General features: G+C 55.7%; 2 protein-coding genes across 5 annotated transcripts; both read right to left on the minus strand.

Moving 5' to 3' along the window:
• Positions 1-2,422: 2,422 nt before the first annotated feature.
• Positions 2,423-3,121, minus strand: Dnajb8 (DnaJ heat shock protein family (Hsp40) member B8). Its single transcript, XM_020168568.1, has one exon. It carries the CDS (start codon positions 3,119-3,121, stop codon positions 2,423-2,425), a length of 699 nt encoding a protein of 232 aa, XP_020024157.1.
• Positions 3,122-17,093: 13,972 nt separating this feature from the next.
• On the minus strand, positions 17,094-26,749 carry Gata2 (GATA binding protein 2). 4 transcript variants are annotated; one of them, XM_074044594.1, is made up of 6 exons: positions 25,955-26,122; positions 24,373-24,646; positions 23,334-23,972; positions 21,587-21,729; positions 19,460-19,585; positions 17,094-18,964 (listed from the first exon to the last, which is right to left on the minus strand). In XM_074044594.1, the coding sequence occupies exons 2-6, from the start codon at positions 24,599-24,601 to the stop codon at positions 18,665-18,667; spliced, it is 1,437 nt and encodes a 478-aa protein (XP_073900695.1). In that variant the 5' UTR covers positions 24,602-24,646; positions 25,955-26,122; the 3' UTR covers positions 17,094-18,664. The 4 variants fall into 4 exon arrangements, with proteins under 4 accessions (XP_073900695.1, XP_073900694.1, XP_020035136.1 ...); XM_074044593.1 differs by having other exon boundaries at positions 21,587-21,732; positions 25,955-26,118; XM_020179547.2 differs by lacking the exon at positions 25,955-26,122 and adding an exon at positions 25,296-25,430 and having other exon boundaries at positions 21,587-21,732.
• Between the last annotated feature and the right edge of the window lie 656 nt (positions 26,750-27,405).

The following is a 27,405-nucleotide window of genomic DNA, read 5'->3' on the forward strand; positions in this document are numbered from 1 at the left end:
TGCTTTGCACACAGGTGGGAGTCCCACGGAAGGCCCAGTGTGGATCCTGCCCCTTGACTGGTGACTGAGGTTGCAGTGTGGTGTGGACCCTGACCAGGCAGTGCTGTGGGGTGGGTGCAGGACCCAGCACTGGCTTAGGGATTTGGAACTCCCCCCTCCCCGTGTGCCCAAGTGGGGCTGGAGTCTTACCGCCAGTCTGGTCAGGCTTCAGTTCTGGGGCTCTGGGGGACCCCAATGCCTGGCAAAAACCCAGCTTTCTGCGGTGCCCCAAGTCAGCGCGTGTGGCCTCTGGGCTGCTAGAGCGTAATTGGATTTGCCTGGCAGCTGTCTGCGTTAAGCAGGCCCACTTGACGCAGCCGTGGCTGGCCGGTAATCAGGGAAATTAGCAGGTCGGCGGGGACAGAGGTCAGGTGGTTAACGCTGTGATGGGGGCTTTGATGAAGTTAGTCTCGGGCAGGACTGAGAGCTGAGGCTCGGCCTTCTGTGCGTCTCAGGGCGTCCCTGCTCTTCCAGTAACGTGGTTAGGGACCTCCAGCTGCTGCTGGCCCAGGGGTCTCAGAGCAGATCCCAGGGAGCTCAAGCCTGGCCGAGCCTCACGATGGGCTGCAGCAGCCAGGTCAGCTGGCCTCTCGACAGGAGACTTGCAGTGCTCTGCCCTGCAGATCTTGGGGTGATTCCCCTTGGCTTCCTGGAAGAGAAGGGTCCCCCTTGGAGGAAAGCTGCCAGGCCCACCTTAGCATCCACCCTCTAAGTGCTCCTCTTCCCAGCATGGGGTCACGTTCTTCAGGGGTTCTCTCGTTTATCTAAGGCGCCTGCTTTCCCTCCAGCTGAAGGCAGGCTTCGTGGTCCTGCTGTGCCCTAGAACGGGGAGCTCCTATCTTCTTCTGGCTCACAGCATCACTGGGCACCTACTAGGTACCAGATACCCGCTGGGAGTTGGACTGCTGTTGAATGACAACCGGCCAGGTCCTTGTCCACTTGGCGCCCATAGCACCATTTTGGCCTCCCCTCTTCCCAGCTTAGGAGCTGAGACTCTGTCACTAGCCAGACTTGAACTCCAAAATCTGGAGTCACCCCCTTTCCTATCCAGGGAAGAACACTTGCATTAGTCCTTCACACAGAGACACTCAACATGCTCGTCTGCAATAAAAATACTTATTATTATAAAGGCAGCTCCTTTGGAGTCAGTGCCCAGGATGGGATTCTCATTTACCAGCTTTTCAGCTATGTGACTCCTGTCTGAGCCCCGGTTTCCTCCCATGTTAAATGGGATCTGGGAGGGTTGTGGACATTAAGCAAAACTATGGGCACCATACTGACCTTTTGTTCTCAATCAGGCAGGCCTGCTCCTGCCCCACGGCCTTTGCACCACCAGATAGCCAAATGGCTCATCCCAGTCCTTAATTTCACCTCCTGCTCAGGAGGGCCACCTGACTCCAAATTTCCCCGCCCATCCCCCAGGCCACCCTCCCCATCTGATCCCAGGGACCAGATTCTTACTTGTTTTGTATCTGGCTTCTTCCACTGGAATGTCAGCTCGTGAAGGCAGGAATCTAACCGTTCTGCTCCAAGCTTTATCCGCAGTGCCTAGAGCAGTGCCTGGCACATAACTTGAGTTGCACTGAATTAAAAGTGCCTGCTGGGGTGGACTGTGGCTAAATGACAGGGCCTGTTCTTTAGCATGTGCAAGGGTTTCATTCCCGGAATGACAAAAAATAAAAATAAAATAATAGAAAAGCACATTTCTATGTTTGAGATTATTTCAAAATAAAACTTTGAAATACATGCTTTTCATTCCATGGGTCCCAGGACTAAAACTGAGTACATGGATGTGCAAAGGCCCCAAGGTTGCAAAATGTTTGGTGCAGCAGAGAAAAAAAGGGGAGGCCAGCGTGATGGGAAGCTGAAGAGGGAGCATGGGGTGGTGAGGCCGGGGACAGGGCAGAGGCCAGGCCGTCAGGGCCTTCTGATGGCAATGAGGCCTTTATGCTTAGAGCAGAGGGGGTGTGGACAGTTTTAAACACCGAGCAACATGGACATGGATACCTTGGGCCTGGCATGGCTGATGAGTAGGGAACCAGTGCGGATGGGGTCAGAGGGGATAGCTAAGGTGGCCCTACAGGACTGATGTAGAAGTAGAGGAACCAGGGTGGATGTGAGGGGGATGGTTGGAGTCTTTCTGTGCCCAGATGGTGCAGACAAGAGAAAAAAACCCATGCAGACCCTGCTGTGGGATTCCCAGGAAACTGCCTAGGGCTGGGCATGGTGGCCACACACTGCAGCATGCAGACCTGCGAGGTCCCCACACAGAGCTGCACCAGGCTTCCATCAACTCACTCGGCACATTTATTAACCATCAGCCATGATCCGTGGCCCCATGGGATGGTGAGTGACAGTGATGGTGGCAGGAGGGCCAGAGCCCTCACTTGCTGTCCACCCACTTGAGCTGCTCCTTGCCATTGACAGTCACCGACTTGAGCTGCCCGTCCTCCTCCACCTCCACGCGCTCGTGCCCATTCTCCACGATACGCTTGGTGGTGACCTTGTGTCCGTTGACCATCTCCGTGGATGACATCACTGACTTGAAGCCCGAGCTGCCGGCACTGGAGCCCCCGAAGGAGGTGGACGAGAAGGTGGTTCGGCTGCCGCTGCTGCGGCCCAGGCCGTCAAAGGACGAGAAGGCTTCCATGAAGGCCGGGAACTCACCAAAACCCGCCATAAAGGCCCCTCGCGGGCCGTGGCCCCGGCTGCCACGGTCGCTATTGAACGGGGTGTCCCAGAAGTCAAAGGAGAAGGGGTCGAGGCCACCAAAAAACTCGCGGAAAATGTCCTCGGGGTTGCGGAAGGTATAGCCATTGCCGAAGGGGCTGCTGTAGGGGGTGCTGGCCCCGCCACCTGCCCGCCAGCCATCGCAGCCCGCACGGTCATACATGGAGCGCTTCTTAGCGTCTGACAGGACCTCGTAGGCCTCGGACACCTGCTTGAATTTCTTCTCGGCCTCCTCCTTGTTATCAGGGTTCTTGTCGGGGTGCCAGCGCAAGGCCAGCTTGCGGTAGGCCTTCTTGATGTCCTCAGGGGAGGCAGTGGACTGCACGCCCAGCACCTCGTAGTAGTTGACCATGCTGAGGGGGGAGGGAGAGGTGAGGGGCGGCGAAGAGGAGGCTCAGGCCCAGCCTCGAGTGGTGGACAGGCCAAGGCAGCCTCTGGGCGTCCCTGCAGCAGGGACCCGGCTGGGATCTGATGGCTCCGGGCGGCAACACTGCCCAGTTTAGCTTTCCATAGCACCGGTTCTCGGGGACATGAGGGGCCTCCACTGAGGAATGGAGGGGGACACTGCTGCTGTGGGCAGCCCCTCCAGAGCTGGGGCCAGGGCTCTTTGTGACATCAGCTCTGGGCGTGGCAAACCCCACCCACAGCTCTGGACCTGGCCAAGCTGGGCCATCACTGGGTCACTGGGCCTGCAACCAGGCTGGCTGCCATTGAGGGCCATGCTGGAGCTGTCAATGAGCTTTGGGGAGCCAGAGAACAGAGGGGGACCAGCCAGAGAAGAAGCAAGGATGGCTTCTCCATTGGCCTCCAGAGGGAGACAGCCATTGGAGAGAGCCATTTGGGACTGCTGGCCTTGGGACCTTGGGAAAACAGAGCTCTTGCTGCCTGTGCCACCCGTGTGTGATCAGATGTAATGACAGCCCTGGAAATCCAAGAAGGTGAGCGACATAGCCAGACACTCCAAGGTGTTCCTATTTCTTTAACTCTTATGGCTTTAAGAGTTAAAGAAATAGGATCCTTTTAGAAACAGTAATTAACAATACTGATTATCACTCATTCCTACCCTGCCTAATCTAGCTGAGAGGGAGAACATGCTCCTCGGCCAGGAGATGCTGGGATATTCACCAAGGTGGCCTCCCTCCTTCTTTCCTCTTTCCTCCTCCTTTCCTTCTCCCTTGTCCTCTTTTCCTACTCTTTGCCCCTCTTTTTCCTCCACTCATTTTCTCTTCCAGAGCTCCTTGGTGATCAGTTTCAGGCAGCTCTGAAGACACTGTGAGCCCAGCCTCAAGTGACCAGTGCTGTGTCGTCCCCCACCCCACCCCAGACATCTCACCAAGGGCAGGACTTGCCCTCCATGCCCCACATCCTGCTAACCCCAGTGACAGCAGATGACTGAACACCGCATACAGGTGAGGGTGGTGCTGTGCTTCTTTGGGTTGGTGGAGCAGAGCGGTGAGGCCCACTCTGCACAACCTCCATGATGGTGGATGCAGCAGAGGGGCGCCTCCATGAGAAGACAGAGGGCGATGTGCAGGGCAGCGGCGGGTGGAGGCGGCAGAAGCGTAAGTCTGAGGATGGCGGAGTGTTGGTAGTGGTTGTTGGTGATGGAAACAGTTCCGGTGGAGCCTGTGATGCTTGGGGTGGAGACGGTGACGGCTGCATGAAAGCCAGTGAAGGCCGTGAGTAGTGGAGGCTGTGTGCAGCTCAGCTGTCACTGTCCAGCATCTACACTTTGGTGGCTTAGGATGAATGCTCAGTTCATATCCACCTTAGCACCAGCCCATAGGCAGCTGTGGGAGCTCTGCCCCCAGCCTCCTCGCGCTGGGCCCAGCCCGGGGGCAGCTGTGACCTGAGATGGGATGTGCCCAGCTCTTGCACAGGAGAGTAGAGGACTTCAGGGCAGTTGACGCTTCTGTCGGGACCATGCGTGCTGTGCTCTGTCACATCCCACGAGGTGAGGAGTGACACTCCTTCACTTTTGCAAGTCTCAAAGCAACAACCGCCAGAGAAGAGCGAGGCTCCTGCAGGTCCGAGGGACTGAGCCACTCCACGCCATGACTCCACACCATGGTGGTTCATGGTGGGGCAGCGGGAATGAGGACCCTGGTAGAAACAGTGATGGTGCTGATGGTGACACAATGATACCAATAGCGGAGGTGTGGGGTAGGTGGGTGGTGGCGATGAGGATGGCTAAGGAAGAGGAGACAGTGAAAGGAGGACACTGAGTAATGGGAAGGACGAGATGGGACAGTGACAGGGATTGCAGCAGGCTGATGGAGCTCTGAGTTTTCAGTTGCTCCCCTAGTGTCACTTCTACCCTCCTCTGTCACCTTTCCCCTCTTACCAACATTACTCCCCAGGCGAGAGTTTACAAGGCAGGAACCTTTGAACACAAAAGGGAAAGAATCGGAACAGGCAAGTGATGACCAGACAGTCACAGCAGTTTCTCGGCAACCTGAGAACCCCTGACTTCTTCTGTGACTAAGGTGGTCATCATCTCTGGAGATGCCCACCCTGGACCTGCAGCCTGGGACATTGCACTCACTGTGCCCTGGCCTTAACCCCTAGGTGGTCCAACTGGTGTCAGCTGGTGTGAAATGTCACCCTGCTGCCACAATCAGTGACCGTGTGCTCAATATGGTGATGGTGGTGATATGCCCACAGCAACTGTCACACTCCACAGATGAATAGGTGGAGGAGGAGGTGACAGAGTCTATCCGAGGGAGAATAGTGGAGGAGGAGGAGAAGATGGTGACGGTGAAGGGGCAGTCGTGGTGGTCAGAATGGTGGTGACAGTGAAGGGGTGGTTGTGGTGGTGATGGGATGGTGATGGTCGTTGGAGTGGTGGAAGTGATGGTGAATGGAGGAAATGTGGAGGAAGCAGGTATACTGGGCTGTCTGTGGTGATGGTGGTACTGAGTCCTGGTGTTGATGACCTCGCTGATGATGAAGCTGTGGTGTCCATGACAATGTGGTCAGGACACATTGTGGTGCTAGTTGCTGCAATGTTAAAGGACCCAGGATGGGGTTATGTCCCAGAATCCTATCGTCCCCTTCTCGCAGGCATCGGTGCTGCCCCAATCACCTCCCAAGAGGAACCTTCCTCTGCCATGGCTCTTCCAGAGCAAGCTTTCTGTCCTCTCTAATGCCCTGTGGTTGACCCAAGGCTCCCACCCTGGAGCAGACCTGTCAGCCTCGGATGGTATGGATGCAGAGACACCATCACCACCCACCAGGCTCAGCACTGTCCCAGGGGACAGAGACCACTCAGCAGGACATAGACAAAGGCGTAGTCCATAGCGGCAGACTCCAGACCCTCACTGTCAGCGGTACCTTGAAGATGAGGCTCCTGCGTGGGGTGAGCACCCCCATAAAGGAAGGTGTAGAACTTGGACCTGGACAGCCACTTGGTGGCAGCATGCAGAGGGGTTCCCCAATTTGCAGAGTTCAAACTGGTGTCCTACAAGGACCTCAAGCCTCAAGGACTTGGGGACCCAGTGAGGTCCCTGCGTTGGATGTGGGAAGAGCAGCCGGGCAGCCTATCTGAGCACTTGCTGTGCCTATGTTCCTGACTCTCATTGTCAGGTCACTTGCCCTCTCTGAGACTTTCTATCATTCACCAGAGGGACAGAGAATCACCTTCCTCTTGGAACGTCATCCTCTCTGGAATCCAGTCTTGCCTCCTGGCCTCAGCCTCTGATATCCGCAGTGCCTAGTTTTAGGCCCATCCTACAGCCACTCCCCAACCCATAGGCTGGAAAGAGAAGGACTTCAAGTGACCAGGTGACTTCAGGCAAAGCCTGACCCAATGCATACAGAGGCCCAGAGAGGGCAGGGCACACCCAAGGTCACACAGCAGCCAGGAAGCCCTCCCCAGGGCCCGCTGATGAGGCTGATTCGGCAGCCAATTGGTATGCCGTGCGGCCAGAGGCCCCTCTCTGTCTCTGTAATTAATGGAGTGGCTTTTTAAAAGGATTCTAATCACTCCGATCCTATCTGCTTATCACTAGCGCTCCTAATTAGATGATCCTGGCAGGCACTCAGCTAATTCCCTCCAGCCCCACACAGCCCTGCCCGTGGGGGGCATCCCACCCCCCCAGGCCACCCCTGCCTGGCCAGATGGGCAGTTCTGGGCCTTCTCTTCCCTCCGGGCCCAAGGTTCTCTAACTGCATTACTCCCAGGATGGATGGGTGACAGCAGTGGATGGATGGGCCGCTGGATGGACAGAGTGACAGGTAGTGGTGAGGCTGAATGGTAGACAGCTATGAGGGTGGATGGAGGAATGGAAGGAAGGAAGGAAGAAAGGAAAGAAGGAAGGAAGGAAGGAAGGAAGGAAGGAAGGAAGGAAAGAAGGAAGGAAGGAAAGAAGGAAGGAAAGAAGGAAGGAAGGAAGGAAAGAAGGAAGGAAGGAAGGAAAGAAGGAAGGAAGGAAGGAAGGAAGGAAGGAAAGAAGGAAGGAAGGAAGGAAGAAAGAAAGAAAGGAAGGAAGGAAAGAAGGAAGGAAGGAAAGAAAGAAAGAAGGAAGGAAGGAAGAAAGGAAGGAAGGAAAGAAGGAAGGAAGGAAGGAAGGAAAGAAGGAAGGAAGGAAGGAAGGATGGATGGGCCACTGGATGGACGAGTGACAGATGAGTGACAGGACTGAGTGGTAGACAGCTATGAGGGTGGATGGAAGGAAGGAAGGAAGCAGGGGAGGGAGGCAGGAAGAGAGGGAGGGAGGGAAGAAGGATGGTTGGGCAGACAGACAGAGGGATAAGATTACACAGTCATTAAGGATTCAGCCTGATAAAATAGACAACCTGGGTTTAAATCCCAGCTCTGTGTTCTTGCTGTGTCTCAGTTGCTTCATTCCACCTGTAAAATGGGGGCAGTACTAATCCTGCCTCGGGTTGAGTAGAGAATGTGTACAGCAGCGTTGGTCATGGCGAAAGGGAGGCTCCATGGGCAGAAGGGCAAATGAGTGTGGGAGGTGGAACTAACCAGATGGCAGGTGGAAGCACCAGTTCCTTCACGGTGGAAGGGACTGGGAGAACTCAGTGCCAGACATGAATACGTGGGAAAGGGGGGCTCTTCTTTTCTTCAGAGGTGGCAGAAGAATCTCAGCTGTGGTCCTAACACAGATGTGGTTCAGACCACATCTCCCAGCCAGTAGCGATAGGCACAAACTGGGCCCGTGGTTCCTTTCCCAAGTTCCCAGCCTAGGTCTACCCTTCTTGGTCACGGCCCACATGGTCTCTGAGACTCAAACCAACCTCAAGTGGGGGTTTACTGCCTGAATGAAGGGATTGTTTGTGGGATCCTCTCAGTTCCAAGACATGCCAGCCTGTCAGGGTGGCCCCCTTCCCCACTCCCTAGTCCCTAGCCCACCTTGCTTACAACAGCCTTGGGGAGGGCTGTGATCCTGGATTCCAACACTTGTTTATAAGTCCCCAGGAGGGTTCAACCCCCACAGCCTCTACACGTACTATTGTGTGTGGATATATCCACCACTGTCCCAACTACATGTCCTTCCATCCATCCATCCACCCACCTATTCATCCACCCATCCATCCACTCACCTACCCATCCATCTATCTGTCCTGCCACCCACCCACCCATTCACCCATCCATCCATCCACACACCAACCCATGTACCCATTCACCGATCTATCCACCCACCCACCCACCCACCCATTCACCCATCCGTCCATCCATCCACACACCTACCCATCCACCATTCATTCACCCACGCATCCTACACATTTCCTGGTAGGCACACATACTACACAGAGCCTTAGCCTCCTGGAGTGGATATCTAGAGGAGGACATAAGAAACTGATAAAGCACGAACATTTAACACAATGTCAGGTAGTGTTCAATGCCGTGAAGAAAGACATAGCATAACGAGGGCTTCTGTCTTGGATGGGGCAGCCAGATTGGGTGCCTACACCTGCACATACACGGCTAGGCACGCAGGCCTGTGCACACATGTGCATGGACCCCTGCTATGTCTGGGAATGTGGACATGGTATCTTCACACTGTGGCCCCTGCTGGCCATGCTGGGCAATTGTGACTGCCTCACACACTTTCTCTCTCTGCTCCTGGATCTACCCCAGGCCTGTTCACCTGGAGCCAGCTCACAGAGGGTTTTTCTGGGTCAGGTAAACAAGGGCCTGGGGGACTTGAGGGAGTGGCTCAAGTAGAGAGCCTAGTAGCATGAGGCTCTCAAAAACAGAACAAAAGAGAAGGGCCTGGACAGCCTTTCTTGACAGTGGGGAGACCCGACACATCCCCTGCTCTGGCTGGAATGGAAGGTGGACAGAGCTGGATCCAGCTGCCGCCCCTGCCCCCGCCCAGCTCCCAATCCCAGACTGGGAACAGCGTTAGGGGAGGGCTGCCTGTCTGTGAGGGCATCCAGGAGCTGCTGGGGGGGCCACACCTGGCCAGCGCCTGAAGAGGGGGTTTCCCACAGGGCTCGCCTCACATGCAGGAGGGGCCTTGGACTCGGACGCTGGCTGTGCTTCCCAAGTGAGGTAGCCACCTCCATCATGGCGCGGCGCTCAGGATGGGAAGATGTCCGTTGTGAGGCTACAAACGCATCCTTCGTTTGTCTTCAGGCCATACTGTCCAGAGTGTGTTGAATTAGTATCTCTCTCATGATTTTCTACAGAGACAGCCCTCCCTCCCTGAAGGACTGGGAATGGGGTGCCCCTGGCCTCTCTGGGTAAAGGCTGGGGATGGTGTGGAACATCCTACAGTGCCTGGGACAGGCCTCCGTGAAGAACGGCCCAGCCCTGAGGTCAGCAGCTCTCTCTCAGACGGAAGACTCAGTGATCACCTGCAATCTGCCTATCACTGGCCTTTCTGATGAGCCACAGGCGTTACTCTCTCAACGCAGAGCTTTAAACACATAGCCAGCCTGTTGCACTTTCTTTTTTTGGTGGTACTGGAGGCTTTGTGCTTGCCAGGCAGGCACTGTACCATCTAAGCCAAGCCTCTGGCACCCCCCTCTTTTATTCCCCTTTGGTTATTTTGGAATAGTCTCGCTTTTTGCCTAGGCAGGCCTGGACCATGATCCTCCTATCTTACATATCCTGTCTTAGCTGGGATGGCACACCACCACGTGGGCCCAGCTTTTGTTGTTGAAATGGGGTCTTGTAAACTTTTTGCCCAAGCTGGCCTAGAACTGTGATCCTCCCAATCTCCTCCTCCTGCATAGCTTGGGATGACAGGTGTGCACCACAGCACCCAGCGATTGCCTGAGATGGGGTCTCATAAACTTTTTGCTTGGGCTGGTCTCAAACTGCGATCCTCTGAATGGCCACCTCCCAAGTAGCTAGGATTACAGGTGCGAGCCATGGTGCCTGACTGGCTATTCGTTTCTTACTCAAGCAGTAGCCTGGAAATGTAGAGAGACTTCATGCTGAGGGAACAGCACACACTGTCTGGGGGCAGAGAGAGCAGATGTCTCTAGTCCTGTGCCCAGACTCAGGAGACCATGGGGTGTGGAGGCTGGGAACAGAGCCCGTGTCCTGGGATGGGAGCCCTGGGACAGAGTAACTAGCTTGGAAAGGCTGTGGTCTCACCCTGTGGATGCAAAGTGTGACGACGACTGGTTCCTAATTCTAATTCTAGGATTAAAGCCCCCGAGGAGCACTCACCTGTGGGCATCCGGAGGCGAACACCACAGCTGCCCTCTTACCGCAGCAAACAGCAGGGGCCGACTAGTACGTCATCGTAAGAATGAGCAACAGTCATTTCCTTTACTCTGTAAACTATTACACTGCAGTGAAGACCAATGAACCGGAACTTACATACATGTGGTACTGGAGTTCGAACTCAGGACCTTGTACTTGCTAGGCAGGTGCTGTACCACCTGAGCTGGACCTCTGAGAACTTTATATATCAGTGTGAAAGAATGATTACAAGATGGTAGGCAAAAACAGTTAAGTCATACACAAATCTATTATGACATCACAGTGGTCCCCTTCTCCAAGCTTTTGCTTTCTATGGTTTCAGCTACCTGAGGTCAACCAAGTTCTGAAAATATGAACTGGAAAGTTCCAGAGAGCAGGCAGAGAGGAGGCTGGGAGGCCAGGAGGTTGGCGCCACAGAACAGGTGAGAGGATGGAGCCTGGCGGGGGTGGGGCTCAGGGGTATGACAGCGCCAGTGCCAGTGGTAACAAGAGTGCTGTGTGTGCACAGAAGTCCCCTGGTCCTCCATTCCGAACACAGGGTGGGGCTCCAGCTGACCTCCCCTCAGAGCCTAGAGACCCCAGCAGTATATTGGCTGCTGAGCCTGGCAGGGAGCAGGAATAGGGCGGCATTCTCCCAAGAGAACCCTGGGTGTGGGGGGGCTGCCTAGGGCATGGACCTCCACCCCCACCCCAGTCCAGGGAGCCTCCCCACTCCAACTCACAATCCAAAGAGAGAGAGAGAGAGCCCACCCTGCCCTGCAGGGCACAAGATATCCGCCATGCTTGTTTCTGTGCATCCCACTTTCCTTCCTCACCTGTGGGGACCCTACCTGAGGGGCCAGAAGCAAGGAGATGCCAAAGCACCCACTGGATGCCCAGAACACCCACTGTCCTCATGACAGCTCTGCAAGGTGTGGTCTTGACTAGTAGTGGGGGGGATTCAGAAAGGCTGGACCATTTGCTTAAGGATGCACAGCAAGGGAAGCAGGTCTGTCAAACAACCAGGTCTTGACCCTGAGTAGGAGGTCATGGAGATCCTGGAGGGCCCCAGGAGGAGGAGGACTCAGAGAAGGCTAATCTAAACCCTAACCTTGAGCGTTTTGAGAAGGGAAGAGAAGTTCCTCAGCCAGATCTGAAGGGCCAAACATGCCAGGGAGAAGCGAGGCACGAACTGGACTTGGGTTCACAGTTCTCCATATTTTAAATTACAAAAGTGTCAGAACACATCAAAATACCACCACAAGTGTATAAGGTAAAAAGTACCTTCTTCCAGACCACTGGTATGTATCTGACACTTCTCAGAACGAACACTGTTATTAATTAGCTACGTATCTTCTGGACATTTTTCTACATTTATGCAATTTTTTGCGGTGCTGGGATGAAACCCAGGGCCTCCTACCTCTTTGGGCACACTCTTTTGCCTGGTTTTCTCCTTCTGAAGGTGAGGGGGTCATTTGTTATAGGTCTTTGTATTCTGTAAAACTTTCCCCCAGTCTGCTATAGTTGTATACATTAATTTTGAACATTAATCTTCATCATTAAGATTTTAAACCATATTATAGAACATTTGGAAAATGGGGAAAAGAAGAAAGAAACACCATCTGCACATACACCTCGCTGCTTGCCAACATTTGGGGAAATTAGAGGTTATAATTCACCGTTGAAATTTCGGTGTGCCACTCGGAGGCATTGAGCACTCTCACAGTGCTGTGCAGCCATGGCCACCATCCACCTTCAGAACTTTCCCATCTCCCCAAACTGAAGCTCTGTCCCCATTAAACACCAGCTCCAGTACCCACCGTGTCTCTGTAGTGAACCTCACTGCTCCAGGGTCCTCAGATCATGGAATCCCAGCCTTTGTCCCATGTCTGGCTTATTTTTCTTAGCAACATGTCCTCAAGGTTCGTCATGTGTCAGCACTTCCTTCCATTGTCTGGTTGTTCCACATTTGGTTTGTCCATTCTCCCGTGGCTGGACACCTGGGAGGTCCACCTCTTAGCCATTGTGATGACTGCTGCTGTGGATGGGGGGTGTGCAGACACCTGCCCAAGTTTCCACTTTCTTTTCTTTGGGGTGTCTACTCTCACCATCATTTAGATGGCGAGTACTCTCTTACTACAGGTATTTGGATAGTCAAGCAACATTCAAGTCTTACAATTGGAGTCAGGCACCAGTGGCTCGCACCTGTAATCCTAGCTACTCAGGAGGCAGAGATCAGGAGGATCATGGTTCAAAGCCAGCCCAGGCAAATAGTTCATGAGACCCTATCTTGAAAAAACCCTCCACAAAAAAATAGTGATGGTGGAGTGGCTCAAGGTGAAGTCCCTGAGTTTAAGCCCTAGTACTGTAATAAAAAAGAAAGAAAGAACATGAATTGGAATTATTTCAGAGCTAATTTCAGAAGCATTGTCACAAATTATTCGGTCACCCCTCCTGCTGAAAAAAAACAAAAACCACCTTTATATATATCTGTTTCCAGTTTCCCCCTCGGTGGGGAGCCAAACTGGGTGATCCAGCTAGGTAAGTTGCAATAGTTGACCTCAAGATTAAATCTTCAGGGATGGGGTGTGGCTCGGTGGCAGAGTGCACAAGGCCCTGGGTTCAAACCCCAGCACCACAGTGACAAGGTACAAATTTTAAGATGTCTCAAGCATTTGGGTGGAGTTGTCAGCACTCATACTCAGAGTCCCCAAGACCCAAGTAGGCATAGAGATGAGGTCCCTGCTGGAGATGGGAAGGGACCTTTTGGAAAGCTCTGCCGGCCTCCCTCACTGGAGCAGACAGGTGCAAAAGGGCCCAGACCTCCCTTTCACTTACATATGTGACTCTATCCTGGCTTGAAACCACTTGCAGCTCATCCACATTTTGTAAAACATCACACAGCCCAAATAAAATTTTCTAGTTGGCTGGCTAGGACCTCCAAGTCCGTGTTCACCCAGACAGGCACCAGTTAGTTGCTTCAACCCCTCTTGGTTGAACAGCCCCCACCTTGCACTGATTTGGGATAACTCTTTTATCATCCATTATCCTGTAAATAATATGGTCTGTGTCACCATTGATCTGTTGTTCTTACAGCAGGAGCACAAGGTTTGAACAATTGCCACCATAGACTCTCATCCTATGTTGGAGCTTTTCACACACACACATATGTGCACACACACATTTTCAGACTTTTTCCTGCTGGTTTTGCCTGTTTTCCAGATAAAGTTTGGAATCACTTTGCCTTTAAAAAAAAAAAAGGTCTAGAGGAATTTGGATCAACTAGTATGAACTCATTTAGGGGACTGCTCAGTGGTGTTTGTGGTCTTTCCTGCCTCAGGTGAGTTTGTTCTGCTGTCCGGTAGATGGCTGGCACTCCACCCAGCATTTTCCCTGGGTCAGAGTCGATTTGTATGGCCCTAGGACTGATCAATAGACTGTTTCCCTTCCCTTTCCTGGTGACAGCTCACCAGGAGGGACTGAGGATAGGACAGAGCTGGTCCCTCAGAATTATAGTGGAGGTTTGGTTTCTTCCTATGGAAAGTGGGAGTAAGAAGCCAGGCCTGGAAGAGTCCCAGCCAGAGGAAAAAGGAGGAAGGGCAGAGCAACCCAGCCCCACCTGGGTGCAAACAGATGGAACAAAGACCAACCCCACCCTGGTCACCCTGGCGCCAGGCCCTGTGGAATTGTAAAGGCAGCCCTCACCCTGCAAAAAGCAGCCACTTGCGACGCCTGGCCTGCCTGGGTGCTTTTGTGCACAAAATCTAAATTGTTTACTGGGAGCAATGGCAGAGCAACGATTAGTAGGGGCTAATCATTTTATAAGAAACAGAAGTCAGGAACAGGAGCCTCCTCCACCCAGGCTCTGTGGCTCCCAAGTGACTTGCTGGACCATGAACCTGCAGCCCTCACCCCACCCCACTCAACACCCCAATACCCCCCACCCCTGCCCAAGGCAAGGGTCCTGTGTGTCCTTCTCACCTAGCAAGGAGAACAAGAAGCAAGATCAATGAGTCTGTGTGGGGTAAATCTATTCAATAGACATCTGAGAAATGTCTACCCCAAGACACAAGAGTGAGAACTCACAGGTCTGTGCCCTCCAAGCCAGGAGCCTGCTCACCTGCTGGTTGGCCTTCCAGCACTCAGCACCTGACTCTGGCTGTTCCCAAAATGTGGGCTGACTGGAGGAAGGAGAGAAGCCAGGAGTGTCAGAGAAACAGGATCTTGATGGTTGCTCTGAGTTCTGGGCTCTGTATTATGGTGTCTGGGTCCTCAGACAAGTTCTAGGTTCTGGGTGTGGGATTCTAGACTCTGAGCTCCATGTCCTCCTCACTGAGTTATGGATCCAGTGCTCTAGACTCTAGGTTATGGATTTGGGGTCCCCACTCAGGACCCTGGGCTCTGGGCTCTGTGTGTTGGGGTTTGGATTCTGGGATCTGGGCTCCTGGCCCTAGCTTGGAGTTCTTGGTGAGTTGTGGGTCCTGAGCTTCAAGCCCTGGGTCCTGGATTTTAGGGTCTGAGCTCTGTGCTCTGTATTTTGGGATCTAGGTCCCTGAATTCTGGGCACAGGGCTGTGAGTCCGAGTTTCTGGGTTCTAGGCTGCAGATTCCAGACTCTAGGCTCTGGACTTTGCCTGATCATTCTTACGCTGGGGACGTAAACTGCAGGGCGTGGATTCTTGTTGCAGTCACTAGTGTGACCCCAATACCTAGAATGTATGTGGAGTGCTCAGTATGGACACCCACACACAGCACCCTGCAGTTGTGACCTGAGGGACAGGGCAGTCCCTGTCCGACTGTGGCTACTGTTGGGCAGAGTTGAACTGCTGAGGAGGCAGTGGGCATCCAGGGCGGCCCAGCTAAGTACCAGGTTGGCTCCAGTCTCTCCCCACTATCCATTCTGCAGAGAAGATGTGGATAGGGCAGCAGTGGTAGCACCAGGACAGAGTGTTCTGAGATTCTGAATCCCAGACACACTCATCCCAAAGAGTTGGGGCACCTGGGACAAGGTATTGATCTTCACAGGACCTGGCCCCGCCCCCTGACCACACTCTGTGCAAGGGCCCTGCGGCACCAGCAGTCTGGGATAGGAAGAATGAAAGGATACGTTCACGGGCCAGGTGGATATTGGAGCGACAAAGGAACAAGGATGTTAGAATCAGCAATCTTAACCATGAGGGACTCCAATGACCACAGATAATGACTGACCAGGTACCCCTGATCAGTGATGTCATCAAAGAACAGGAGTCCATAAGAGGTAATGTCCTTCAGCTTGTGACAGGATTGTGATCCTACAGTGGTGACCAGAGGCTGTGCTCAGAGGGCCCGGTGATCAGAGCTCTCATTGATTGCATATGTCATTCATTGCTGATCAGGGATATGAGTGACTAAGGATATGACTCAGGTCCTTGGTAACCAAAGATAGAGGAGACACTGGGGATCAGAGACTTACAGCCCAGAGATCTTGGTGAGAAGAGCCCTGTGTGATCTATTGGCGATCAAAGATGCTGGTGATTTATCGATGACTAGGTGAGCAGGGAGGTCAGCCATCAGGAGCAGAAGGGACTTCGGGGAAGAGCCAGCAATCACTGATGGGCATCAGAGACATTGAAGACCAGAGATCTTGCTGATTGGAGGTGAGCAATCAATCACTGATGCCATGGTATAGAATATGAGAGAATTCCAGGACCAGAGACATTGGTTATCAGGCACATTGCTGGTTAGAGATACTGGTAATCAGAAACAAGTGACCAAGGACGTTGTTATAGACACGGTGGTGAGGAACCCTGTGACTGGAGATGTTGAAAATCGCTTGAGTGATCAGATCATTACAAAAAACAGTCATCATCTAGTGTGGAGGTGCACACTTGTAGTCTCAGCTACTCAGGAGGCTGAGGCAGGGGACCTTGTCCCTCCTCCCCACTGCACAAAGGAAGCAAAAAACAGCTAACAATGATATTGGTGATCATACCATTAACGAACCAAGACATTAGCGACAGGGGACATTGGTGATTCACAACAATCAGAGATGTGAGGAAAGAGACACGCTACTGGAGACATTCTGTTCGTGTCAGTGACTAGACACCTTGCAGATCTGGAACTGAGATATTGGTGAGCCAGAGTTGGGAGTCATTAGACATCTCTGAGGGCAGGCTCTGGTGATCAAATATGTCATTGATCAGGAATATCAATTATGGCAACTATCACTGATCATAGATCAAAGATGACAGCCATATCAGTGATCAAAGATGTCGGGGCTTAGGTCTGTCAATGAACAGAACCAGAGCTGATCAGTGCCTGGGAGGAGCTGAATGGTGCTGGGGTGGGTCAGTCCTTGGGTTCTGCAAACACCTCAGTGGGAACCCCCCTGAGCTCTCAGGGAATGACCAAAGTGTGGAGAATGGCCCCTCTCCCCTACCCGTGCCTGCCCTGCCTCCACCCTGCCCCAGGACCTCCAACGAGGCATCCATGAGGAGGCTCAGATGGAAGACTTTCAGGGGAGGTCCATCAGGATGTCAGAAGCCAAGGCTGGCCCAGGGCCAGGCAGTGCCCTGTCCTCTGCTCCAGGAGACTTCCCCTCAGGCCACCCCAGGGGACAGCAATGTGACCAGACGGCTCAGACCCACACTCTGGATTCCTCATCCCTGGAACCTACACGCCAGGCTAGAGCATTCACAAAAAGTATTTTATTATTCTTAACAGTATTCACTTTAAAGGAATAGGCGGATAGCATACAATTTTTACAGACAATATATAAATGTACGTAACTAACAATAACTTAGTTTACTAATCCAAAATAAAACAAAAAACAGAAAATACTGCCGATTCTTTTTCTTACGCGATACTAGTACAAAATAAGTTACTTCCGGCTGGGGTGCCCATATTGCACTTGGTCGACTGATCGGCACACTCGTCTTCCTGGGCTGGGGTCCCCTCGCCGGCTGCTGCACCCCGCCGCCACCACACACAGACTCTAAGCGTGGGACACATTTATGTACAGCTGTACCTTGGAAGGATCCAGACAGCCACAGCAAAGCAGAATCCTGGGACCCAACAGGGACATATGCCTCCCCTCAGCCCTGACACTGACCTGGTGGCTTCTGCTCATCCACCACCTGCCAGGCCAGCCAGAGCCAACCAGACCACCAGGCCCTGGAAACCCAGAGCATGGGGGCCAAGCTTGCCCCCCAGCTCTCCGTCTGGGTAGGGCCATGGGATTCAAGAACTATTCCAAAAATAATCGCAAAGCCCCAACTTTGAGTGGTTCAATTCCTTGCCGTAGTGGGGCTTCTGTGGCAGTGTACATTTGCCTGGACCCAAAGAGTTGAAAAATAAAACAACTCGTCAGAGCTAAGCTTATGCAGTTTTTGTTCTGTTTTTAATATTTTCTTATTTGTCTCAGAATGGGGGGAAGGGTCAAGGGGTTAGCAGAAAAAGAATATTTACAGGGGTCTACCTGGCAGAGAACCCGGCCTGTGGCCTGGGCCCGGGCCCATTGGGGGATCACGGGTCACGCCAGCTCTGGCCTCAAAGCCAAGGGAGAGATCTGGGAGACATTTCCCCTTTCAAGAAATGTTTCCTTCCTGTGACCCAGCCCTGGCCTGGGAACCTGTGCAGAACCGCCCGCGATTGTCTCTGCCCTCCAGGGCTGCAGGCAGGGCAAGCGCTCACCCTCCTGGGCCACTGGCCCCTCTGACCATGGCTGAGCCCAGGCTGGAGTTCAGTGGTCTCACAGAGGAACGCTAGGGAGAAAGCGGGTGCAGGCTGAGGCCCACAGATGTCCCCTCCACAGCCAGGTCACGCGGGGGTTGGCCTCAAGGAAGAATCCACAGAATGTGGGACAGCCCAGGCCTCCAAGTCTACACCTCCTTGTTAGAAACAAGAGCAAAATAAATTATTTTTGCCTATTCCTCTTTTCCTTCAAAAAATGGTTGCATTTGTCTGTCCCCTGTCCTCTCCTTCTCTTGCCATAAAGTGGTCCTTTTTTGCTCTCCAAGCAAAAATTCTCCATGAAGGAAAGCCTGCCGGGGCTGCACACAGTCAGGAGGCAGCCTTGGCCTGTGGAAAATATTCACAGTAATGGCGGCAGGCCACTGGGCGCCCCCAAAGACAGTGGCTTTGGGTTCCGGCAGGGCTGTCAGGAGCGGTGTCAGTCTCCGGGGAAGGATGGACAGTGAAGGGTGTGTCACCCTCTGCCAGTCACCCTCCTTCACATCTATCTGTGTCCAATGCAAAGCTGTCCCTAGCCCATGGCGGTCACCATGCTAGATGGGTGGGGGTGGCCAAAGGAGAGGCTGGAGGAGGGGTGGATGGGTGTCGGCGTGGGCAGGATGTGTCCCGAGTGGCTGAAGGGTGGAAGGTGGCCCACAGGGGCCATGTGTCCAGCCAAGGCAGCGGCGCTGAAAGGAGAGGACTTCTCCTGCATGCACTTGGACAGCTCCTCGAAGCACTCCGCCCCTTTCTTGCACTTCTTAGACTTGTTGGACATCTTCCGGTTCCGGGTTTGGATTCCTTCCTTCTTCATGGTCAGTGGCCTGTTAACCTAGAGGCAACCACAAAGCCATCAGGGGCATGCTCCCCACCCCACAAGGTCCCCACACACTGCATCTGCGTGGGACAAAGGAGACAGGGATGAGGGGTTCCCAGGATGCCAAGTACCCTGCTTTTGGCTCAACCTCCAGCAGCACCCACCAAAGTCCCCTTAGCCGGCCAGCCCTGTCACCATTTCAGGAAGTCCCTGTATGGGACAATACACATCTTCTCCTGCCTACCAACTGCCAGCTCCGCCCCAATCAGGACATCCGGAATCCTTTTGTCCCAAACTTCTTACACAGAGCTACTCCTTCCCGCACCTGTGGCCCGACCCGGCTCCCATCCCGAACAGAGCAGCCCCTCTTGCGGCAGCCCTTCTGGGGCTCTGGGCAACCTCGCAGACAGCCAGCCTCGGCTTCCCAAGCCAAGCCAAGCCGGAGACTATGGCTGCCACAGCCCCGCACACAAAGAGCAGAGGCCCCTGGGGAGGGTGGGGTGCACTCACATTGTGTAGTTTGTAATACAGGCCACAGGCGTTGCAGACGGGGTCCCCATTGGCGTTTCTGCGCCATAAGGTGGTGGTTGTTGTCTGACAATTTGCACAACAGGTGCCCGCTCTCCTGGCGGCCGACTGGGAGAAGAGGGGCAGCGTCAGCAGGCTGGGCTCCCACGCCCCACCTCGACCTCCCTCCCCGACCCCAGCACTGCCCCTCAACCCCCACCACTTAGCTCAGGAGCAGTAAATCTCATGGGGGAATCAGGGCATCTCAGAACCGGAGAATTTCAGAATTTGAGAACTAACAAGTTGCGGATCACAGAACTTTGGAATAAAGAGCCTTCAGAAGCCCAATCTTAGAATCAACAGGATTGTAAAAGCTAGAAGGGAAAACTAGCCACCTCCCCCAATCGCCAGACAACCTAATTGTAGAGATGGGGAAACTGAGGCTCTTTAGTAGCACGGGCACCCTGAGGTGGCTTTGTTCCCTCCAGAGCCCCTGGTCAGGAGGGTTTCTGTCTCCTCCTCACCACTCCCCTGGAAATCCAGACTCCTGGGTGAGTCATGGGCCCTGAGGCCAGGGCAGGGAGACCCTGCGGCTGTGCCTGAAGACCGAGGGTTGGGGTGGGGATGTGGATGCCGGGTTTGAGAGTGTGGAGCTGCCCGGGTCAGAACAGAAGCTGCTAGCCACATTGAGCGGTTTAAATTAATTTTTACTACAATTTAGAAAATCTAGCATTCAGTGCCTTAGACTGTACTAGCCACATTCCTAGTGATCGTGATCGACAGTCACACGTGGCTGGAGACAAGCACACACGGCACGGGAGACAAGACATTTTCATCTATGAGGCTGGTTCATCTATCCAGACCCCTATGCCCCAAGAGTTCTAGCCTGCCACCCGCCCTGACCAGCCCCTCAGGAAATGCCAGGCAGAGGTGGGGTCAGGAGAGGAGGGTCTGGTCCCTGGAGAAAGGCACTTCAGACACAAGGCAGAAAGACCCTTCACTAGAGAACGCAGGGCCCCTCTGATCATCCTACCAAGTGCAACGGGCCCACAAACAGGAGTTCCCCTACACGTCCCAGAGCACCAGGGCTGGTGTCACCAGGCAGCCAGGGTGGGGGTGGGAGCTGAGGCCAGCACAGTCTGGAACGGCCCCAGGCCCGAGCCTGGCCACCGAGGGGACTGGGACGAGGGACGGCCCGCCACGGGGGCAGGGAGGGGTGAGGGTGAGTAAGCGGCCTGAAGCTGGAATTCTGACTCAGGGGCCAACAGCGCGTCCTCCACCCCTACCCCCACCGGCCTCTCCCTGCCCTCGCTCCAGGGAAAAAGAAAGAAAAAGGGCCCCCAAAGCCGGCGAACGATTTAAGCTCATAAATCACTTCTCCCTGAAAAAATATATTTATTATTCTTAGCATTTTACGCATTATTTGCAGAGTGGAGGGTATCAGAAATTTCAAAACAGCCCAGCGAGAGGCAGGACTGAGCCGAGGCGGCTCTCTAAAAACTCACAGGGTCCGGAAACAGACACACGGAGTTTCCTTATCTTTGTGCTGCAGATGTCCGGATAGGAAACTCCGGCAGGAGATCCGAAAGGGCATTTTTTTTTTAAATCACTCAAATGAAAATACACAGTATAGGTGACTCCATGGAAAAATAATAAGGGCAGGTTTTTTTGGTGGCTGGTGTGTGTGTTTTATTTAAATAAGCACAGAGAGACTGAGTTGGGAAGCTGGGGAGGGCTGCCCAGAGCCGGCCACAGGGAAAAGTACTTCATGGCCCTATTTTTAAAAAGAGCTAAGCAGAGGCCAGAGGACAAGGGACGGGCCCTTGGACACTCATTTTGGGGGTCCCTGAACAAGGCAGCACAAGGGTACCTGTTGGGCTGCAGAGGTGGAAATTTGGCAGGAAAGAATCTGGCCAGGAAAGAAGGGCGACCTGAACTGACCCCCCAGTAGTTTTAATAAGAGGATGAGAGGATTTCAGGTGGCGAAGCGTCTGCATTCGAAGATGCTGGGTTGTTTTCGTTTTCTTCCCTAATTAGTTGCCAGCTCCTGCCCAGATTGATGCCCTCTCCGTGCGGCCCAGTGGGCCCCCTCCCCGCCACCTTCAATCCCCCACCCTCTGCGGCTCCTACCAGCCTCCGCTTGGGCTTGATCAGTGGCCGGTTCTGCCCGTTCATCTTGTGGTAGAGCCCACAGGCATTGCAGAGGTAGTGGCCGGTGCCGTCCCGCCGCCAGAGAGGGGTGGCTGTGGCTCCGCAGTTGACACACTCCCGGCCTTCTGGAGGGGACAGGGAGAGACACGGGCTTAACTGAAGTTGAGAACCCACTCAACCCGCTGCATCAGGGAGTGACTTTTAGTCCCAGCCTCACAGGAAGAGGGACTCTAGAGGTCCTCATGGAAAAGGTCCAGAAAGACTTAAGGTCAAATCCCTGCCACTGCAAACCCAGTTGAGGAGTGTGGGGAACCAGGAAGGTGGGGAGCAGGGAGCGCAGGGCCCCCCAGGATCCTCTGAGCCAACCACCCAGCAACCAGGAAAGAGATCAGAGAGCTTGTCTAGGAGTCACCAGGCTCCTTTCTGGGGAGCCTCTCACCCTCCCACTTGGCCCCCATTCTCTTCCCCTCTGGTATTTCCTCTCTTTTCTCCCCAACTGTGTCTACCACGTCCAGCGTCCTCCCAGTTCTACGCTCTGGGCTCCCACTGTCTTTCTGCTCAGTCCGATTTTCCTTCCCTTCGCTGGAGCCCTAGAATTTGGTCCTGCACCCTGATCGAAGCTGTTCTCTTTAAATAAAATAATAATAAGCTCTTTCACTTTAAACTAAGTGACCTTGTTTTTTATTGTTTAGGCTTTTTGTTGTCGTTAAACGGCCATCTGGAATTCAAACAAATGCAAAACAAACTTGTGAGAAAGGACTAAGAAAAGGCAAGTGAGCTGGTCCGAGCAGTATGCAGTATGGGGGAACCCCAATTGGAGTCCGGGCTGAGCTGGGGGCTGGAGCCCACCAGAGTGGGTGCCTTGGAGACATGTTACCCAGGAAATTCTTTTAAACTAAATTCTAGGTTTAAATTAAACTAAATTCTAGATTTAGATTAATCTAAATTACCTATATATTCCAGCAAAACAAGGTGGTTCCTGAATGCAGAAGTAAATGTTTAAAAAATCTCCCCCTCCCTGGCTCAAAGCTATCAGGAAGGAGCCCCACGCTCTCATGGGTTATTGCCCTTCGGCCAGATTCCTGGATGAACCCAGCTTGGTCCAGCTACCGCTGGCAAAGGGGTGCGGGCACCCGCGCTCTGTCCCCTCGCCCCAGCCCTCAGGGAGAGGGAGCGGAGGACATGCCGGGGGCAAGGGGCACAAACAGGTCCTGGGAATTTTGCTTCAGGGAAATCTCCCAAGGAGATCAGGAGCCATTGAAATCCCAAGATGGGACTGATTGAGCAGCAGAACCAGATTCCTGCTGGGTCTGGAACCTCTGGAGTTGCCCGCAGCATGCACTCCAGCTCACAGACACACGTACACACATGCACACACAGACTCCCTGCCTCACCTACACCCTGCATTCTCTCATCCACTGAGTCATGAGGAGATTCAGGAAGGGGAAAGGGATCCCATTCTGTGCGGGACGTGGTGGGGACCTTGGAGAGGGGATGGTGAGGTTTAGGGAAGGGAACTGAATTCGGGAGGCTACTAGGGGTGCGGAAGAAGAGAGCAAAAGTTTTAGGGTCCCTTCTCCCCATTCTGGGGCCTCTCACGACTTGGATATTAAAGAGGAACATCCTCAGATCAGGTGAACTGCACAGCCCCACTCCAATCACAGCCCCTTCCCCCAGGCAAACGCCACCCCTGAAATCAGTCAATCAAGTCCCCACCTGCCTTTACCTGAGCAGGAGCGGGCCTTGCTGCGCTGCTTAGGGGTGAAGCTGGAGGCCGGGCCGCCCAGAAAGCCTCCGGGGTGGAAGAGCCCACTGCCATAGTCGTGAGCGGCGGCGGGCACATAGGAGGGGTAGGTGGGGATAGGGTGGTGTGTGGCAGGCTGCGTGCTCATGGTGGCCAGGCCTGGGCGCAGGGGACTGCCGCCTTCCATCTTCATGCTCTCTGTCAGTGACACCTGGTACTTAACACCGTCCTTATCCTCCCCCCGGGCAGCACTACCCCCTGCAGAAGATGAGGCTGGGGAGGCAGCCCCAGTGCTAGGATCAGGGGACACTTCTTTGGGCGGTGTGGGTGGGAAGCCAAAGAGGTGGGAGCCAGAGTGGGCTGCAGTGGGGGTGAGAGAGGCCACAGAGCTCCCGCTGCCTCCCCCACTCCCACCGGCAGTCCCTGGATACACGGAGAGCGGGCCTGCGGGCCCTCCTGCAGCCGAGGGGTGCAGCGGAGTCTTGGAGAAGGGGCTCACGGTCCAGGGGTTGTGGTGGTGTGCGGCAGCAGCGGAAAGGGCTGCTTTGCCCCCATCCAGCCAGGGCAAACCCGGGCTGTGCAACAAGTGTGGCCGGCACATCTGGCCTCCGGTGAGGCGGGCTATAAAGGAGGGAAAGTGGATCACGGTGGGCTCTGGATGGCCAGCTGAGCCCCCAGCATGGCACCCAGGATTACAACTCACAGAACAATCAGCAGTAACCCCCACCCAAAGAAAACCAGGAGCCCAACCCTCCCCCCAGGAATAATCGGAATGCATCAGTCCAGAGCTAGAAAAACCCAATGCGACAGGGCCTGGAGGGATCCCTCAGAGGCCAGCTGGACATGCTACAGGTCCCAGACCCTCCCTGAGAGACCGCTGCCCCCACCTTTCCCGCCCGATTTCTCTGCTGCTCCGATTCCTGCGGATCCCACATCCGGGAAGGAGCAACCGGGCCCTCCTCCCCTCCCTGGCCTGGCGCGCAGCGCCTGGCTTCCAGTCCCCCGCGGGCCCAGGGCTCACCGTGCGCTGGGCTGTAGGAGACGCGCGCCCGCGCGTGGGCCGGATTGGCGTAGTAGGGATTGCCCTGCGAGTCCAGGTGGTTGAAGAAGACGTCCACCTCGTCTGGAGGCAGCAGCTGCGCGGGCTCCATGTAGTTGTGCGCCAGGCCCGGGTGGTGCGAGTCGGGGTGCTGCGCATTCAGCACGGCGGGGTGCGCCATCCAGCGCGGCTGCTCCGGCGCCACCTCCATGGCCCGCGGCTGGTTCTCGGGATGTGTGCGGAGGCAGGAGCGGCCCTGTGCGACAGGAGGGGGGGTGAGGGACGCTGCCAGCCTCCAACACACCCAAAGTCCCGCCGCGCAGCGTCCTGCGAGCCAGTGATCTTCCAGCGGAGCTCCGCCGAGGACCGGTCCCGGGTGGGAGGAAAGCGCAAGGCTCAAAACGAAAGGAAGGCGGGGGAGGGGGCTCTGCTACGCACACTCACATGGTGCTTGCCGTCCCAGAATCACGCACCCATGCACACGGGGTCACGCACAGGAACGAGCCCTGACACCGGCGACCCTAACAAATGCACGAAGAACCTCACTGAAGTCAGGCTCTCACACTGCGCCCCCGCCCTTTGGGGACACAAACACATGAACTCAGACCAGAAGTTGGAGACAGGAGCCCGGACACCCACGGGGGCAGACGATCCCAAACATACACACAAACACACACACACACCTCTACTTCTGTAGCGGATGCACATACTGATCTCGAACCCCCAAATCACGCACGGGCTAAGAGCCAGGCCCCCAGCGGACTCCCAAGCTGCAGTCAGGATCTTTCACCAAGGCGCACTAAAGAGGTCATCGGGAGCCTAGCCCCGACCCTGAGGCCTCGCAGAGACCCCTTCAATGTAGGAGCACCCCAGGCCCCCAGTCGGTTCTTGCACCCCAAACTTACTCGCGCAGAGCCGCAGAGAGGGGAGGGACGCAGCAGAGAGTGGGGAGCACCAGCGAGAGCCCCGGGGGCAGTGGGCCCAGCTGCGGCGCGCTCGGAGGCTGGCGGGCTCACGGGGTTGGGGCGGGGGACAGCGCGCGGCTCGGCCTCGGGCCCGCCCGGCTCCGGCCCCTCGGCATCCTCCGGCCGCCCTGGCGCCAGCTGCCGACTCCTGCACAGACATGAAGCGGGGGCCGCGCACGCCTAAGAAGCCGACGCCAGCCAATCAGCGCCGCGCGCCGCCCAGCCTCCGCCCCCCATTGGCTGCGCCCGCAGCTCCGGCCCGCTGGACTCCTGGACTGACCCGCGGGCGGGCCCCCCTCGGCGGCGGGCCCCCTCCCAGCGCCCTCTCTGCGGCCCCGGCTGCCAACGCCCCCCCCTCCACCCGCGGGACCCTCGTCTCGAGCCGAGCCTTACACCCCCTCTGTCCGACACTCTGGGAGCCCTCCAATCTCTGGGCCCCCTCCCAGGAACTAGCCACCAACAGGGGCCCTGTCTTCCCAGGAATTCGGGCCGCGCTCCCCTGGGTGTCCTCTCCGCCGGACCCCAGCCCCTCCACGCTCTAGGACGAAGCCCCGCCTCCTTTGCCACTGACCGTGGTCGGCTGGAGTCCCACTACCTACCCAGACCGTTCCTTCCCCAACTCGGGGGCCGGCTGAGCGGGGGACTGGGGAGGGCTCGGCGGGCAGCAGCGGGACAGCGGGACCTGAGAGCCTCAAAACTGCAGGGCCTTCTAGAGTACCTGGGCTGCGGACACGCGGCCGCGCAAAGCTACGCTTGACCGGTGGAGGTGACGGTGGAGGTGGCCTGGCCAGCGGCTCCAAAGAGGGGGAGGGGCTGACCCTCTCCGGGCGTGGCCTTCGCAGACCACCGGGCCGAACTGCCTGGGGCGAGGCCGCGGAGCCCCGGACTGGCGCCAGCGCGGGCTGAGGGAGACGCTCAGGGCAGGAGGCATTTTTTCCTCCTAGGGGTCCCCGAGGCGGCCCCTGGGGTGGGGGTGGTCTGGGCACTTTGTCCCCTAAGTCACCTGGAACTGCTGTCCACAACACCTCCATCCCAGAGATTCAGCTCTGGGTTCAGTGGGCCGGGTGCTCAAATCTCTTTACTGCCTCCCATTTTACAGACGAGAGACGAGGCTTCACGGGAGCCTGAGGCCGAGGACAGGGTTGCAACCCAAAGACGTTTGGGGGAACCTAGACAGGTGCGGGGTGATAGGGGTGTCGTCCACGTCCTCCAGCCCCTCTGCCCTGGCTAGGACCACGACGTCTGGGTAGAAGGCCAGAAGAATCTCAGGTGGGTCCGGTTCAGGGAGAGGGCTGGGGTCCCGGCCACCCCCCGGTAGGGCTGGGGGAGGGGCGGCAGGATTGACAGTCGGTAATTGGGTAACTGGAGGCGGCTTCTCCGGCCGGGCGGCCCAGCCACCGCGACGCCGGGCCCCTGACGTCACCCGATTCGCCAGGAAATGAACTTTTTAATAATCTGAGGAGGGAGGAAAGCCCTCGGTCCCCTTGGCTCGGGGGGCGCCCAGCCCGGCTCGGCTCCGCGGGAGCGCCCCCAGCGCCCCCTCCCAGCCAGTTCTGGGCAGCGCCAAGGGGGCGCGGGCTCAGGCTGGGGCCTCCTCCTGCCTCTGCGTCTGGCGTCCGTCTGTCCGTCCGAGGCCCTGGCGCAGGTAAAGGCGTGGGGCTGGGGGCGGGGGGCACAGAGCTCCTTGGGGCTGGAAACCCGCGCGCCTCGGGCCTTGGGGACCCACTGGTCCGGCCGCCCGCTGCGGCTCCCACTCCTCTCCACTCCGGAGCGAGCAGGGCCTGGGCTGCTTGGAATTCCGCTCCTTCGCGGAGGAGGCCGGCGGCCGCCAGGGACGGCGCGGGGCCGGATCGAGAGCGCGAGGCCGCGGCCGCAGGGCCTCCGGGCCGGGCCGGCGTGGCAGGTGAGCGGCCTCCGCGACTCCAGGTTCGTGCTCCCCGCAACGCGAGCGATTTGGCTAGAGCCCACTCCCTTCTCCGTGCGCCTGTCTCAACTTCTCCCTTCCTTTAGCTCACGACTCTTCATCAACGCATAAAACGAGATGACCACG

This window comes from Castor canadensis, chromosome 10 (assembly GCF_047511655.1).
Source record: "Castor canadensis chromosome 10, mCasCan1.hap1v2, whole genome shotgun sequence".
In the NCBI taxonomy this organism is placed as follows: Eukaryota; Metazoa; Chordata; class Mammalia; order Rodentia; family Castoridae; genus Castor; species Castor canadensis.

Coding starts and splice junctions, on each gene's coding strand:
- Dnajb8 (XM_020168568.1), bottom strand. CDS start 3,121: ATGGTCAACTACTACGAGGTGCTGGGCGTGCAGTCCACTGCCTCCCCT.
- Gata2 (XM_074044593.1), bottom strand. CDS start 24,601: ATGGAGGTGGCGCCGGAGCAGCCGCGCTGGATGGCGCACCCCGCCGTG. Junction 23,973..24,372: donor CTCCTACAGCCCAGCGCACG/GTGAGCCCTGGG, acceptor CCTCCTTTATAG/CCCGCCTCACCGGAGGCCAG. Junction 21,733..23,333: donor CAAGGCCCGCTCCTGCTCAG/GTAAAGGCAGGT, acceptor TGTCCCCTCCAG/AAGGCCGGGAGTGTGTCAAC.